Raw genomic sequence first — 17583 nt, 5'->3', positions numbered from 1 at the left:
TGTTCTGTTCTATTTTGAAAAAGTTTCATTACTTTGCTATTTTTTTCACTCAGAAGTTGTGGGAAAAATTACTTCTTTCTGCAAGAAGCCTATAAGTACTACATTATTGCATATCTGGTGTGGAAAACTGTCTCACATGGCATGAATAGTTCATTGAGGGTTTTGTAAATCAGCTGATTAAAGGTATACTCTAAAGAGCATCTCTGTAGCTTCATAATGATACATCCATATCTGCAATAATTCTTTCTAATTTTGTTAAGCTGCTTCTATATTGAAAACAAAAAACAAACAAACAAAAAAAGCAGAAAAAAGAAAAAAGGTGTATTAGGTCATTTAGTTCATCTGCTGCCAGAGGAGCAATGTTCACTGCTCTATGCTGTACTGTTGTTCTGAGCTTCATCCAGTTTAGTCTGAAATGAATAGCAGACCGTGTTTAAATCAATAGCAGACCAGATCACGGTCCGGATACTTCAAAGCTATTTGAATTGTTAGTCTCCACTGATTTTTTTTTTTATTATTTTTTTATTTTTCCTGGGAATTGGATGTCTCTACTTCTATAAAAATCTGGGTGAAAAAGATTACTCCTGTGTACCAACTTCTGTATTGTGATACAATGCAGTTTATTTAACTTAGTCTGTTGCTAAGGAGAAATCCAAAAGTGGAAACAAACCAAAGCTGTTGTGACTTTGATTATTTGAATGGAGAGACTTTTCAGCGTACCCATCCTTGACTTTAAAATCATCAGCTGCACTATGACCATGTGAGATACCTACGAGAGGAGATGAGGGTTATTTCCTTATCCCACAAATGAACAGAAGGCAAAATAATCTTTAAGTTACAGTTTGACTGCCTGTACAATGAGATGTGTACGGCCGTAGCCTTAATTCCACCTAAGATGTTGCGCAGCTGGGTTGTCTGCCTGTGGCTTGTGACGTGGCTCTTGCTCATGGGACAGAAATTCTCTTCAGTTAGCATTGTAAAATTATCACAGAGAGCCTCCATGTCTTCTCTCTTTGTTGTTGGGAATTGGACTTTGACAGGATTCACATTTGTCAGGTACATGCTGCCAGGTCAGAAGGGTGCAGCTGCAGAGCTAAAGTTCAAAGGAAATTATCAAATATGTACATTTAGTTAGGGCTACTGGATTGCTAGCTGATTGCAGGGATGAGAAGGTCATTGGTGTTGCTCAACTATTGCCTTAGTTGGGTTGTATCAGTTTGTCTGATTGAAAAGCATTTGCGGACAGGGAATTCAGCTGTGTGGGGCAGGAACAGAAATAGAAAGAATATTTTAAAAGCAGAAAGAGCAACAAAGGTCAGCTTGACTCTGCGCCTAAATTTGGCAGCTGGGTGCAGAGCTCAGACTGTAGGACAGCTCGACAACTCATTTGTTTGTGGAGTTACCTGAGCTTTTATTGACAGTGTTACCTGATGCGTTCCTCTGCCATTCTGTGTGTACTTTCAGTGCACAGCATATTATCTTTTCACTTCTCAACACAGATGCAGTGTTCTGTAGCTTTATGATAAGAGACTAATTTAAGCTTGAAAAAATAAAAAAATAAAAAAATTGTCTAGCAGGGGAAAAAGGCATTATATAATAGTATTTTCAACTCCTCTTCATTTGAGAATTCTCTATAATAATTTTCATATCTGGTGGATCGTGGTAGATTGTAAAGATTTTTCTCAGTGTTGTTTTGAAAGGTCAAGAAATGTCATAAGAAAAGACCAAAAGCACTTCATGTAAATCACTCCTGGAGCATAACCAAGTAGCTTTTATCTCCTGGCTTTGATTTTTATTTTTTTTTTATTTTGAGATCTGCAAGTAGCAAAACCACTTTTTCCTCCACTTAAGGACAGCAGAGGAGAAACATAAACCAAGGGGATGAAAAAGTGGAACACGTCCATTTAAATTCATGTGAGATGTGTATGCCTGCATACTAAAAGGATTCTGTTCATCTTGGCTTGAGGCTAGGAGATGACACCAACCAACTGGCTATCCTCAGGATGTTATCAGGAATGACCATACCATGTTTTGGTACCCCTGAGTATTATTGTAGTGTGGAAAAAAAAAAAGGAATGGTGTTTGGAACATTTGTACTTGGAGTAAAGTTTGTGAGGCTGACACATTTGTATTTGCTTTAGAGAGGAGGGAAAGGCGGAGAGGATAGCAACAGATTAATTTATCAAGTGTACTTACTGTTTGTTTTTTTTTTTCACTTTTCTTTCAGACCCAGATTTGATAGAAAAATACCATTTATGGGGTTGGGGTTTTTTTGCAGTTTGTTTGTTTTTCTTACAAACTGGTGCTCATTTATTTATTTTAATATTATATCTTTATAAGTTTGAAATTCGTCAGATAAGAAGAAAATTTCCATGTGAGGATGCTCATTGTACAAAATGCCTCCATTCAATCTGAACGAGTTTCCCAGTCTGAACAAGAGCCAGACTGCTCTCTCAGGTCTTACTCCGCTTGGCATTTAAACTCCGTGCTGCTCTGGCTCTCAGTGTGCTGTGGTATCTCTGCCTTAATATGGCCTCTTTCCCCGAGTGCTAGATTTGCCTTTTCTTCCTTTGGCTTCTGAAGTTCAAAGTCATGCTTTACCTTGACTCCCCCTCTGGAGGCTACCCAGGCTATTTTAGGGCATGTGCCCTAAAGTAAATGGAATCAGATTATTCTTAAGGTCTTGAGGATCTTGATCAGTAGCAAAAGTACGTATACAGGTTTAGGCAAAAAGAATAAATCCCATTGGACATTTTTCTGAATCTAGAATCATAGATTTTTGTTAGAACAGTTTCTCACCTGGAAGGCCGTTCTGCTACGTAACTGTGTTCATACACTGATTTATTTCCTTGAGTCTGCCTTTCTTCTTAGGCTGCCTGTTTCCCAAGTGTGTGGTCAGCATCCAAACAGAAGAGGCGACACACCTGGTTGGGCCGTTCCACCATTATAGATATGTGTCCTTTCAGCAGCACTCTGAAAGAAGATCATTAGAAAAACTCATCATCTCTCTCTGATCTAAATTTCAGGTCTTTAACTTCTTTTTTCACAGTTGAAAATCTGAATCAAGAAGGGAGTGTGGTAGCCGGATTACCTTGGGTCCTTGTTTTTGAGATTTCAGAGCTTTTCTTCTGAAGAAAAAATGATTGCTAACCTTGCAGCCAGATCAGCATTCAGCAGCACCTGAGAAGTCACACATGTAGGACATGAACTACACACTGGCTTCTAAATTGTAGTTTTCTACATTTAGTACACTAGAGAGGAAGACAGACCTGGAAAGATATGGGCGTATGAAAGCTAGTCATCAAGGTTATTGGGTCTTGTAATACTTCAGGGAGTATCAAAGGTTGTAACCTGTTAGAAAACTGCTCATCTCATCTTGAAAAGAGAGTGGAAGATGAGCAGATGAGGTTTCTACCTCCACCCCATACCAGCATTTCCAACTAAATGTGCTGCTACTGCTCTGATAGAGATTAATTAAGAGTTTGTAAGATAATTTCAGTGCCCAGCTTTGAAGAGCTAGTTTTTAGTTGTAACTCCATGTAATACATAAAAGTAAAGCTTCACAAACTGGGATATGATTACACAGCGTTCATAGAAAATGATGAAATTCTCAGATTTGCAAATATGCAGTTTTCTGCTCTGTAGTTTTAAAGTATTATTTTCAAGAGATTTATTCTATTTATAAACTCCCAGAAGAATATTGTAGCAGTCAGCTGCTTGCTTCTCTTACCATTTGCTGTTATAGGGTATACAAATTAAACTTTGTAATTGATATTCCTGCTTTGAGTGCTCTGAAAAATTGTAACCTAATTAAGTAATTGTGGTGGCTTTTTTTTTAATACCTATTTGCAGCTGAGAGTTACAAGGAAACCCAGACTGTAAAGATAAAAGAAGAACCAATGGAAGTTGACATTCATGATTCACAGACTTCAGTGTCACCCAGCCAACCCAGCCAAAATGTTGGCTACAGCACTTTATTAGGGCGAGACATTAGTGAGCACATCCAGAAGGCACCAGAAGGTCGTGTGATCCCAGAACGAAATCTGTTCAGCCAGGATATATCAGTGAAGATGGCATCTGAGCTGCTCTTCCAGTTATCAGGTAAAAGCAGTGAAAATAGTTGAAAGCAGAGTTTAAAGAGCAAAAAGAGATCGTGTATAATCATTAAGGTGCCACGGAAGTATGAGATTGCTAAGGCTGAAGCATAATAGGAGGTAGAGCCCTTCTACCTTTGCATGTGAAATACAGAAGTCTTGCCAAATGTTCCCCATATGTTTTAGAGCACTGTGACGGTCTGATCAGGTTTGTAGTATCTGAACTGAATTGGAAATGCCAGAGTTCAACTCTTGTATTTTTGAAGGCTAATTAAACGATTAGTGACAACTGGTTGATTGAGGCCTTGGAATATAAGGGAACATATGGGTAGTTACTGTCATAAATGGGCAGTGTCTGCAGTGTACAGTGCTCCTGAAGTTGTGCTGTCCATTTCTCTCCACACAGAAGGTCAACCTCAGCTTTTGCATCCATGCAGTGATTTGAGCTCTGTTTAATGAAAGCTTGTAGTGCACATGGAGCACTGACACTGAAATGTGAAGGTGAAAAATATTGGTATTGGTTATACTTTTTTTAAAAGCTGTGCTTATTCTGAAATCATATTGTGACCACTTCCCCTTAAATTATTCTGGATTATACTGTAATCAGAAAGCATTAAATTTTAATTAATATTCTGCTGAATAAAATTTGATAGGGAAAATATGACATATCCTATAATCATAAAAAAATGTACGTTCCTCTGCAGAAAAGGTGAGCAAAGAGCACAATCACAATAAAGATAACACCATCAGAACTACAGTCAGGTAAGCACAGTCTGTTGTTATCCATAACTCTGTAATGTAAATGGCATTGCTGAGTTTTGCCTGTAAACTTGGATATGTCTCTCTCTTGCAAATATGACCTGATATTACAAGTGTAAGATATTTTCTTTTAGTAATGGAACCTCTGTGTGAGAAGTGACACCAATAGATATGATTTCTTAGTGTCCATGTTGCAAAAGGCCTTTGGGCCAAAATGACTGTTCTCACAGTCAAGTAATCACGCTTGGTTTTCAGAATTGTTTTCTGCGTGTGCTTTTTTTCTGCAAAAACCAAAGCTTAATTGAAACTGCATAGTACATGCAGTGCTTGAGGGAAGAACAGGCTGACAACTGGATTTTAAGACATGGACCAATGTAAGAAGAGGTGTTGTGATTCAGTCTTCTGTCAAACTTGGACTTCTTGAATAAAATTGCAGTTTGATATTTCTGAATCTTCTCAATGCCTTCCAGAGATGGATTTTTAAAAGACTGTAAGAGACAATGCTAATGAAACTTTTGTTCATGATTACAGTCACATTAACACAATATGTGAAATTATGCAGGAATGAAAAATATGATTCAATTATAGCATGTGTTGTTAAAGAAATATGCCCTTTACTGTATTTTGGCTGGGAACATACTGACAAGTTGTTTAAATATGTGAGCAGCAAAGTGAGGTGCTCTAAGGGAAAAATTGAAAGCTATTCTGGAATAACTGGCAACTAGAATTGGTAAAAACTTAGAAGCCCATGGTTAGGAGTAAGCAGGAATTGACTTCGGCTCTCATCCACCCTTTGAGACAAGAACACATACACATATGTCCTCCCTGAAAGTTCTGTGGTCATTGTGGGTGGTTTTGCAGACCGACTGTGGCTGAAGCATTGGAGAGTTCCTTCAGAGATAGAGTAAGACCTTTGGGGTCTCTGCAGCCCTTCCTGCAGAAATCCCCTGCATGTACAATGTTTGATAACTAAGGCAGCTTTGTCTAGACAGAATTTGAAAAGCATTTCAGTTGCAGAAGAAAAGGTCTCTGAAATGTGCTAATCTTAAATTCCTAGACCCATCTCCTCCTTTCATGGTAACTATAATAAATTTGTTTTAATAAACTGAACAACCTAGTAAATGTCCATCAGGGATTTTTTGATCTTACAGGTTGAAAGAGAATGAAATCGAGCTTTTTAACTTCTGGTTACTGAGAATGCTTTTCGTATTTGCTAGTTTGGGAACTTGTGGGATATGGAGACTGCACAGACTTCCCTTTTCTTCTTAAAAAGCATAAGCCTGAAAGATGCTTATACAGTTGAATGCACATATCGTCCAACTACTCATTAACCACCCAATATGTGTTGCAGGGAGGGGTGACAAATAGTTGGTAGAAAATAGATTTTAGTGTCTTGTGATATCACCAGCAGGACTGGTGTGAGAATCCAGAGCTACTTTTGGATCTATCAAAAATAGTTCAAACTGGAAAGGTTGAGGACAGTACAGACAACCTTCCTTCTTACAAGGCTGCTGCCTTGTAAGAGAATAGCACAGTTGGCTGTTGTCTAACTTGCACTGAATTGTACTGAGAAGTCCTGGTAATGGCTGCTACCCATCAGTGTTTGAAAAGCAGAGTGCCCAACTGAATTCTTGTCTTACCTATCAATCAGTATGAATAAGAAGAGCTTCTTAAGGACAAGCGAATCAGTCTACTAAATCCTGCGCGTTCCAACAGATTGACTCAAAAGACCTTGCTGAAAAAAGAAACAAAGCACCCCAAATCAAGCAAACAGCTGGAAGTCTTTACTGGTAAGAGTACGGCACCTCTCAAAAATAGAATGTGATGGAGCAGCCAGTGGAGAATAGAGGCACGAAGGCTGTATTAAGAAAACGTGTAGTGTTGCAGTTTGGCTCACCAACCTACATCTGGAGTCATGACAGAAAGGCACTGGAATCATAATTGTTATGTGAAGTTTGCTGACAGCTGCAGAGTCAAGGTGAGGTCAGTGTCATCCACCTGTGAGTAATTGGGCAGTGGAGAGATTCAGCTGTGTCATTGGTGAGTGTCTTAAATCAGCCAAGTCCAGCAAGAAGGGGATACACAAGCTCTTCTTTTTTATATATTTTACTCCATATTAACATTTCTGTCTCCCGTCTGTTGCTATTCTTCTTGTGAATATTCCTGGACTGTGTAAGCACATACTTCCATATGACTTTGCTCAAGCAGCCAAAACTGGCAAGGTTTCCTCACAGTTCAATGGCTGAGTGAGATGGTAGAACCTGCCATCTGCGATAAGAAGAAAGAAAGCGGAGAAGCAAATGATCTGGAAGTGAGTACGCCAGCATGAGATGCCAAGATAAGTTTCTTTCATCTAGAGAACTGTGTAGACAGAAAACTGGAAAAGTGCAGCCAGAAGAAAAAAAGAGAAAAAAAGGAAAAGCTTAATCTTCATCAGAAGGGACTTTACAAAGAGACTGAGAACAACGTCTGTAGTTTCTGCGTTGCAGGAACTCTGCATTTATACTTTGGATTGAGAATTGGAGGGCATACCCACTGAAATAGAACCAGTAATGGGCTGACACTGAAGAGACTCATCTGCCATTCTAGAAAAAAGGTTAAAAAAAAAAAAAAGGCATATCCAGGGATGGTTCTGTAATCCACTGGAGGCTGATGGCAAAGAGGAGAGATCCTTAAAACACAAGCACAGTGCAGTCTTCAAAAGCAACTTACTGAGGATTTATATCCTAAACTAAAATAGATGAGCTCTGTTGTCTAGAACTAGCAGTGGACAGTGAGCCAGTGAGTGAATCTACAAGCAGGCAGTCCAGCGTGGAAAGCTGAGTGGATTACATGATTTTGAAGAGTTACAACAATTACAAAACTTCTTTTTATTGGTGTTTGCTTTTTTTTTTCCAAATCATTATTAAGCCACTGAGAGGAATGTTGCATTGAAGTATGCCGTATTTTTATATAGCGTCAGTCTGTTTTATATTATGTCACCCTTGAGGGGGAATGTGAGTCTTGGAAAAATGAACTTTTGCGCATGTGGGCAGCAGCTCTTCACCTTATTGTGATTAATCAGGTATCTGCATACAGTGAACTGCTCAAGTTTGGTGCAGCTTCATGCTTTTCATCGAGCTCAACCTGTTTGACTGTTTATGGTTATGTTCAAACTTATGCAGAAATAGCAAAATACCCCACTAACTGTCACGTATAAAACAGCAAAAAATAAATAGTACTAAAAATCAAGGCAAACAAAAAACCTTTTTTGTCAGCTTGTTGAGGAATCTCAATACAATACAGATCAGATTTAAATTCAATTCCCATTTTGCTTAGAAGAAATTCATCCTTTGTATGCACATGGAATATAGTACATTAGAGAAAAGCTGTCCAAAAAGAAGTACCCTTGTCCATTCTTAATTTTTTATGTACTTCTTACCAACGTCTTTATTGTGCAGAAGGCATCATAGTTTCTGTTACAGCATTTAATTGAGCAGAAAACAAAATACTTTCACAGAAATGCCCATTCACTATTGGAATTAACTTTTTACCTCCTGTTAATTAAAACCAAAGCATGGTCTACTTTTTAGAATCAAGCAGTTGGTGATTTATGCTCTGTTTGGGAAGTCACCATTCAGTTAGATTCTATTAATTGTTTCCTGCTCTAGAAGTGGAATTAATTGAGTTAATTTCATACATGGAATGCTCTGTCAATAGAGAACAGTTCAGCATCTCAACCTAAAATTTGAAAAGCTTTGTTTTGAATGTAATTACTGTATTCCTGAGGTTATTAAATACTTTAAAATATTTAATATATTTTCCACGTGTTTGGGGAGTAGAATACAGATTTTTGAATTGATTTTCTTTACCTATATTGTGATGTGATATAACAAATCTGAGTTGTTGAAATACTGTAATGAAAAGCATTTTGGGAAGACTTCAGTTTTTGCTCCACAATGCGGTTTTCCCAAAGCTTGCCTCTTCTCCACACCTTACCTCACAGTCTGGTTGTCTTTCAGCACGAAGTCCGTAAATTAAGCAGGGCTTTTAACAAGATGATATTTATTATACTGAGAGGTTAAAGTAAAAATTATTGATTACTTTTTCTATTAACTGCTGTTTTGTTTACAAGAAGATGTCTTATTTCCCCGACAGCCCTTACTTTTCTGAAGACACATTTAGACAATCACCATTCACTTCCAACTCAAAAGATCTCCTGCCTAACGAAACTGCTCTTCATGGAAGGACATCTGCACCAGGTCAGACACCTTTTTTTTCATTAGTTACTAAATTGGGTTTTTTTAGTTCGTAGTTTTTAAATTATTGTTATTTTCTTACTGTCAACATTACCACTTGACTACTGCTCTTAAAATGTAGTTGCTTTGTCAAAGGACAACTCTTTCCATCACAGTAAATGCTTACAATTAAGAAGAAAAGTTAAATGCTGCTGAATTATTTGTGTTAATTCTTTTTGAGCAACAATTTCTGTGAACTGTAAAAGGACAGAAAGTCCACATAACAGATGAAATGCAGGATTGTTAACGGAGGTGGGGGTTTTGTGTTCATCTGTGTCCCACATTTAAAGGAACTGACGTCTGATTACTACCTGCTCTTTTCCTGTTGCTTGCTGTTCCATCTCTCAAAGTATAGATGAAACGTTCACAATGTATATATCAGAATGGCTGAGCTTGGCAATGAGTTTTCCCGCCTTTAGCAATTATTTAAGAACACATTTGGAAAGATGTGGATTTCTTGCAACGTACTGTAAAGCTTTAGTATCTGCGGGTGCAGTCCTACTGATTTTTCAGAACTAGCTGACAGTCATTTTATATCCAGATATAACCTGGGCTATATTCTTAGTTAAAACAGAAAAGGCAGATGAATACTATTACCTTCCAAGATGGCACTGAATATATGCACAAACTTAATATGTGCCTTTACTGTTCTGCTGCAAAATATTTCGTTTGCTAGTTCACTGGTATCTGCTCTTAAATTAATAGCTCTTGAGTTCTAAAGGTCAGTAATTACACAGCCAGCTGTAGTGGGGGTTATTCACCTTTTCTTAGCCATCAATAAAGTTTTGGGCATGTTACTGCTAATTTTCAGCTATAGACTGTCATTTAATTTACAACTTAACAGACCCTTCTTTTTTTTTTAATTGCTTGAATAGTCATTTGACAGCTTCTGATGTGGCAGATGAGGTGAAGAACTAGATGTTGTCTACGGGTAAATATGCATGGCAGAAAAAGAATAAAATTTGTAGCATAAGAACAAGGGTCTTCAGGCTATCCCCAGCCATGCTTTCTCACAAATGCAGCGTTTTTTGTAAACTAGGGCTAAGAGAAGCAATGATACTTTTAAGTACTAAAATGTAAACCAAATTTGCACTTCAATTCTGGCTTTTGACAGTGACGTAACATAGAATATTCATATACCCAGATGACAGACAGGAACTCTTGGGCTCCTCGGGCAGTATTCAGTACCTCAGAGGATGTGGCATCTAGCAGTAATGCTCTTACATCATACTGAGATGGATGCGTAAGAATTCTAATTCTCTGTAAGACCTTAAGTGAGGGCCTTTAAACCTACAGATGGGTTTTGGTGACATGTTTAATCTCTTGCCTAAGAGATGTAAATTATCTTGTTGGTTAGTAGATCCTGGAGTGTTAAAATGTGTGTTGAGATGTTTTTTGTATGATTGTGATTCTTGGTATTCTGCTTCATGAAATGTGAGTAATAACTAGATGGATCTGTGAATTTTAACACTTTCTGCTCTGTGATTATTATTACATAATATACAGAATAGCAGTATATATACAGAAAATTAAAAAAAAAATACAATTATTTATTTATTTGGAACAACACTATCATGCACTTCACAGATTCGTAAAAAATTCTTGAACCTGAACAGAAACTTCACAGTAGCATTGGGAATGTTATTGGATTTTCTAAAATTGATTACAAATGTGATATTCATGTAAAAGAATGGTAGAATAACAACAGATAGATATTCTGTTAGTTTCAGCCTCGCAGGAAGAAATTATCTCTGAGGTGCTGTGGATAGCTCAGACAAAGCTTAATCCCTGCCGAGAGCAGCATAAAGGAGCAATAACAAACCATTGTAAAAGCCAACAGGATGTAACAGAAAATGCTGTGGAAATGTGTATGTGGCATCACGTGGATAAATGCGTGCCTTCAGTTGAGATCTGTTGTATTTCATCTCTGAAATAAGATAGTAAGAACTAGAAGAGAACAGCATATAAAATGACAGTTAATTCAGCTCATCTACTAAAATACAAGCAAATCAACTGCCACCAGCCAGCAGCATTCAGTAAGCAGTATCCAAATCCCACATCCAAAAATGCCAGTCTGTATCACTGTCTCCCCACTGAACTAGTGGGGGCTGATGAACAAGTGTGGGGTCTGAGCTGTTGTTCTGCACTGGCTCTCTATGGAGAGACATGACTCAAGCAGGCATAGCAGCATGAGGAAAGGAAGCCTTTGCTGCAGGTCTGGGTGACCTTGGTGGAACCTCATGTACATGCTTCTTTTTAAGAGAGAGGCATCAGTATGAATAGGTGTATCCCTAGATTCTTGGAAAATTTATGTGTGCTGTCTTTATGTGTTTATGTCTTCTTGGCACCCTAGCTGAAGAGGAATTGGGAAAAGTGACAGGAACATAGGACAGTCAGATACTGCATATGTCAAGTTCCATTCTTTTTATAATAGGTAACAACATTATGTAATATCCTTTTTTTTTTTTATCAAGCTCTGTTTAAAATCTGTCGTCCTTATCATTTGTACAAGAACCCTGTTTCAGAAGCTCACTCTTCGTAAGAGCTGGACTGCCCTCAGCCAGAATTTACTTAAAGCGAGTTCTACTTTTTTTCTTCTACCAGTGCTGTCCTTCAGCTGTGATAATTCTTCTCTTTTGTGGGCTTATTTGATAGGCTACCTTATGTCCCCTTAATCTGATCTTTGGAAAAGTAAGCCAGTCCACATCTTTTAGTCTCTGTTAATATGACAGAGATTCCATTCCTTGACCAACATCATAGCCTTTTTCTGCCCCTGTTTAGGGAAATTAGTTTATGCAAATATGTGCAGTCAGAACCATATGTGCTATTTTGCAGAAGATCTTACAAATTACTTTCTTCTGTGGCATGAAATCTTCTTCATGTACATTGGAAATACCTCCCTCAATTAATCATGGTTTTTAACTCCAACACTCTGATGACTTGCAATTCACTTACTAATCAAATACTAACAAGGTTTTCTTCTCCCTTAATATTTTCAGCTCATGATTCTACAGCATGTAAGAGCAATTCTTGTTGCAACTTCATAAGTATATGACCTTTTAATTTGAATTGTATCACTATTATTGTAGCTGTCAAAATTATTTCTTTAATACTCAGAAATTTCTGCATATTTCTGCTTTTTTTTTTTTAATGCAATGCTGTTTTTCATGTTCAAGATACTAAAGAGGATTTTTAGTATGGTTAGTCCACAGTTCTGTCTGTCAGACCACGCGGTAGCAGCCCTTCAGCCTAGTGCTTTCCTTCTTACTGCAATCCAATTCTCTTTGTACTCAGTTTATTAGGAAATTGCAAGATCAGGAATTTAAGAGGAAGAGATCACTTTGTAGGGCATTGAGTATACAGGATCCTCAAAGAGTATGAAATAATTAGGAAAGACCTATTAAAAGATGTGTGAAAGCAATGCACTGATTGGGGCACTTATGAGAGGAAATAAGCGCCTGAGATAAAGCAGTGATATCGCAGACAGGATAAATGGTTAGCATGATTAGTAGAAAAATTAGTTAGCAGCTTTCAAGTCTTGTAACCAAGGAAAGGAAATTTCCCACAGCTGTCAGAAGGGATTCAGTGGTCTAGCAGAAGTAATGATAACTCCCTGATAATCTGTGGTGAACTGTTAATAATTTGAGAAGGAAATAAAACGATTTCCTATAGTTCAAAAGTATTGGATAGATTTGGGGAAACTACTCTCCTTCCTTCTGAAAGCGTTTTGTAGTTTAGTAAGCATACAAAGTTAATTGCAGATGTGTAGACTTTTCTGGATTGCTACCACTATCTGTGTAAGTTCACTTTTGTTCAACAATTAAAATAAATATTGAAATATTGCCCATATCAAACACAGTTTGCCCAAAAATTATAATAGTATCAAAGCTGCAACCAATGCAAAAACACATTCAAAACAATTCAGTAGTTTCAGCCTTTTCCCTTAAGAAGAGCAAAAATAAATTACCTTTTTTGGCTTAGCAAAATGTAGGGAGAAGAAATGAAAATATTCTTTTCAAACAGTTGCTTTAAAAGGGCATTTTTATCCCTTGTTTTGTATGACTGGTTTCTTCTTTTGACAGAAAACAGTGCAACTGTAAGTCAGACGATGTAGTTCAGTCCAGATCTCTAGATAAATTAAATACTTGATCTTATGCTGGTGTTCCTGACCCTTAGCCAATCCTTAATGTGTTTTAATAGTTTTCCACTATCTCCCTGACTCATTCTGTAAATCAAACCTGCCTTCACAAAATCCAGATAGGTGACATTTGCTATTTCTTTTTCAGTGATTCATGAATATTGCCAAAGACTCAACCATGGGTTTGGGGAGTATCTTTTTCTCCATGCGTATCTGTATGTAGTATAAGAACATTTCATTATGTTCTCCATTGCACGAAGAAACTTCTACTCTCCTTCACTTACATTGCCAACGTGCAACAGTGAAACAGTTGAATCTATAGATAATAGTCTGGTCACGCACAGTAGAGTTTGAAGGTGGTGAATCTTTTTCTGTCTCCTAAGTCGCACCTCCCCTAGTCAGCAGGGATCACTACTGCTATGGAGTCATCCAAGACTTGGAGGAATAATACGCATCAGTTTACTGACAGCTTTCTTTACAACAACTAGTATTCTACTTGGAAGTAAAACTGGCTAATTTGCTAATTATGATTAATAAGCATTACAGGTAAGATGGTATTAGGCAATGGCTACTTCAAAGAGTAAAAGAAGAGGAAAAAAATGATAGAAAATGGGGAAAGAGGGCCAGCCAGCCAGATGTACAAACACAGCAAAATAAAGTGCCTCACCACTCCTCGATCCAGTGATGTCTTGGTGCTAGGTGCTGATCTGCAGTAGTGATGGGTTGTTGGAACTTCTGTTGTTCACTTGACAAATACTCACAATGACAGTACAAACTCTTACTTATAGTCCAAAGTGATTAAGCCTGTTCTTTTGGACTGCCAGCTTCTGGCTTTGGTACTTCACCGGGAACTCCTTTGTTCCTGTCTTCCAGACCTTGCAAATTTAAGTCAGGAGATCAGAGGAAGCAGGGAGAGGACAGCTGTCTTCACTTCACAAGATACAATTAGGATCATCACCCAATCTCTTGTATTGAGCTGCTTTCATTTTCTCCCAGGCCAAGTCTTGAGCCAATGAACACTCCTTAATGCTTCCTTTTGAAGGCAAACAACTCCAAGGAAATGTAGAACTGTCCACAAAGTAATGTTGATTGCCTCACGTTGATTTGACGCACTCATTAGCAATCTCAGATGAGATATATATATTTTTAATTCCATCGTTTTGTGAAAATTTACTATGACTTTCCAGATTGTTATTTTGATTGTGGTAAATGAATCTCACGTGGATTAAATAGACTTCTGGAATTGGAAGATGTAGATTTTTGGGTCTTGTAGTTCATGAATAGTCCTGACTCTCTGAATTCCATCCACTGGTGCAAGAGCTAATTTTACCACTAGTATTTATTTTAATGAAATAAAGCAAATAAAGCTTTTGTCCACAAGTTCCGTTTTTAAAAAGCATCAGGGCATCTCCTGTCACTGTGCCTCTATGCTCTTCAGTGACCTGTAAGATGATAGATAGTCCACGCTTCTTCTTCAGAAATGCTGAAAGGCTAGTATTATATCAGTTGCACAGATCAGTAAAAAAAAAATAATAATAATTAACATTAAATTTGGGAACTGTGTAACAGCTTTGTCAGTTGTATTTTTACTGATAATGCAGTTAGTGGCATAATATTAATATGCCTAACAACAGCTCATATATGTTTAGATCTACAGAATGCTTTTTCGTGTTCCCTTCATGCTCACACCCTCCTCCTACTTTTCTCTAAAGTGGCAATTCTACGATAGCTTCAATGACTAAAAGGGGCAAATCTGCCTGCTCTCAGGGCCACATCTTGGCACGATCTCCAACACAGTGGTACCAATATCTAAGTGGACACCTTGTAAGCTGAATCAGGGGATCTAGTGGGCTAATCTCTTTTTCTAGTAGTTTGTGGGAATGCTGGGATCTGAGCAGGGTGAAAGCAAGTACATATCTTTCAGCTGTGTGAAACTTAACTTATCTTGATGCAGTTGTGCCTGCATTTTTTACTATCATCTGTGACTGTAGTTGGAAATATCTCCTAAATGTTTAGAGTTTTAATTTAATGAGATAAATAATTAAGCTCATTATGTTGCATAGGTATCACATTCTTTAGAATGAAGTACTTTGCATGTTTCTTGTACAATCAATGAATGTACAGACGTTATAATTATGAGATATACCAGAGAGCTTGGCTACGCAATTATTACACCAAAGCAGAAAAGATAGGATGCCTACCCATATCCTGGGCTCGCTTATGGAGCTCCACCAGAGTGGATTCCCAGAAGAGATCCTTTCCCCCTGCTAGTCAGCTCTTAAATGGGTCTAAGAGAGGTGCAGCCAGGCTTCACCTGTGCTCCCGTGGCTGAGTCATTGCTTGCCTCAGGTGATTAATCAGAGGTTCAGGCCATGATTCAGCAATTCCCATACATTTCTTCATGCCTAATCCCCTTTTTTAAGGTTTATGATATAATCTTGTTGTTGTAATCTTGCGTATGTGGGTGTCCAACCTACAAACATGCCCATTCATATATTGTATTTCTGGTAGTATTTGTGTTGCGACTGTGGCCTCCTCTGCTTTGTAGCAAACTGAGCTTCTGCATCCATTTATTGCAACTAGCTCTGAATTTTGGGTAATCTCTAGGTTAGTTAAAGCAGCCAGAATTTTAATAAAATGGACTTGAAATTAGAGTGAATCTGGCTATAGCTTCCCTTTCTCCTTAAGTTGCTAATGATTTTTTTCCTGCTTGGCCTCACCTAGTCTGCTGCCAGACTTCCTATCATTAACTTAACTGGTGTTGTTCCTGAGACCACTGTACCTGCACTGTAGAAAGGAGATCTCAAGGTTTTGATTTTGATTTCTGTGTCACTGTTGTCACCCTGGAAAATGTGCTAGGCCATAGGGGACTGTGAAATGTACAGACCCTAAGGATTTCTGTTGAAGTGCTTGACAATGAAATGTTGGCATTTAAATTGCCACTGTGTAGCTTTCCAGCTATGTGCCCATTGAGTTAATTAGAACAATTCACACCTTCTTACAGTTGTTTGCTTCTATCTGAGGAAAAGCCTCTAACTTCACATTATGGATAATCCTCTGTTCACTTTATGAAGGCTTTTTTCACAGTCCTAAGTGCCAGAATGTTTAAAGGAAAGTTAGGAGTTAAGAGTACAATTACAAGCTATCAATTTTCTGTGAATTATCATTCACAGCAGCAGAACGTCTGGACTATTATTTTTGAGAGAAAACGCAAAATGGTTAAGGTAGGAAGAGACTTCTGGTGATTATCTAATTCAACTTTGCTGCTCAGGGCAGGATCAGTGCGCTGTTAAAGACCATGTCTCCATCTGCTTTCCACTAGTGCGGCTAACCTCGAGCACTGTATGCAGTTTTGGGTTCCATGATATAAGAAGGACATAAAGCTATTGAGAGCATCCAGAGGAGGACTATGAATACACTAAGGGCATGGAGTTGTATGAGGAGCAGCTGAGGTCTCTTGGTTTGTTCAGCCAAGAACAGAGGCTGAGGGCAGGTCTCATGGCAGCATACAGCCCCTCACATAGAGCAGAGGAACAGCACTGAGCTCTGCTCTGTTGACAGCAACAGGATCCAAGGGAATGGCATGGAGCTACGTCAGGATACAGTCAGGTTGGGGAAAAGATTCTTCACTAAGAGGATGGTCAAGCACTCAAAGAGTCTCCCCAGGGCAGTAGTCACAGCCCCATGCTGCCGGTGTTCAAGGAACATTTGGGACAATGCTCTCAGACATAAGGTTTGAATTTTGGTGGTCCTCTGTGGAACCAGGAATTGGACTTGATGATCCTTGTGGGTCCCTTCCATCTCAGGATTCTGTGATTCTTTGTACAGGTAGCTTTTGAATTTCTCCAGGGATGGAGATTACACAAGCTGTCTGTGGAGCAACCTGTGCCAGCATAAGACTACTGCAGCACAGTAAAAAAGTGTGGGGTTTTTTATTGTTTAAATAATAGGATTTAATATGTTCCAGTCAGTACCTTTGCCTCTTCTCCTCTAGGCATCTCTGAGAAGAGCCTGGCTTTATCTTCTCTGTTCCCCACCATCAGCTTTATATACACATTGAAAAGATCCCACCAAGCTGTTCCCTCCAGGGTGAGCGATCCTAACTGTCTCAGGCTCTCTGTGTATGACATGCTCTTATCTCTTAATCACAGTGCTACACTTCAGTCCTTCTTTGAAGTCTAAATATTTCAAGATCCTGGCAGCATTTTCTGGTCCTGTGATGGAACAGCAATTTTTATTGCCAGTATAGTTGCAGAGGAAGTGTACTTCCACATGAAATGACTTACATAGAACTCCCCCCTTTCCGCCCGCCCCC

At 38.4% G+C, this 17583-nt stretch overlaps 1 protein-coding gene across 1 annotated transcript in view; it reads left to right on the top strand.

Moving 5' to 3' along the window:
* ZNF827 (zinc finger protein 827) overlaps positions 1-17583 on the top strand; it is a 79065-nt gene that overhangs the window by 37930 nt on the left and 23552 nt on the right. Inside the window, exons 6-8 of the mRNA XM_010709537.3 lie at positions 3853-4101; positions 4799-4856; positions 8991-9094. Of these exons, the coding sequence (XP_010707839.1) occupies positions 3853-4101; positions 4799-4856; positions 8991-9094 (411 nt within the window). The remainder of the gene's footprint in view (positions 1-3852; positions 4102-4798; positions 4857-8990; positions 9095-17583) is intronic.

The sequence above is a fragment of the Meleagris gallopavo genome, chromosome 4 (genome assembly GCF_000146605.3).
Source record: "Meleagris gallopavo isolate NT-WF06-2002-E0010 breed Aviagen turkey brand Nicholas breeding stock chromosome 4, Turkey_5.1, whole genome shotgun sequence".
Lineage (NCBI taxonomy): Eukaryota > Metazoa > Chordata > Aves > Galliformes > Phasianidae > Meleagris > Meleagris gallopavo.
This window is presented reverse-complemented; position numbering and strand designations above follow the sequence as displayed.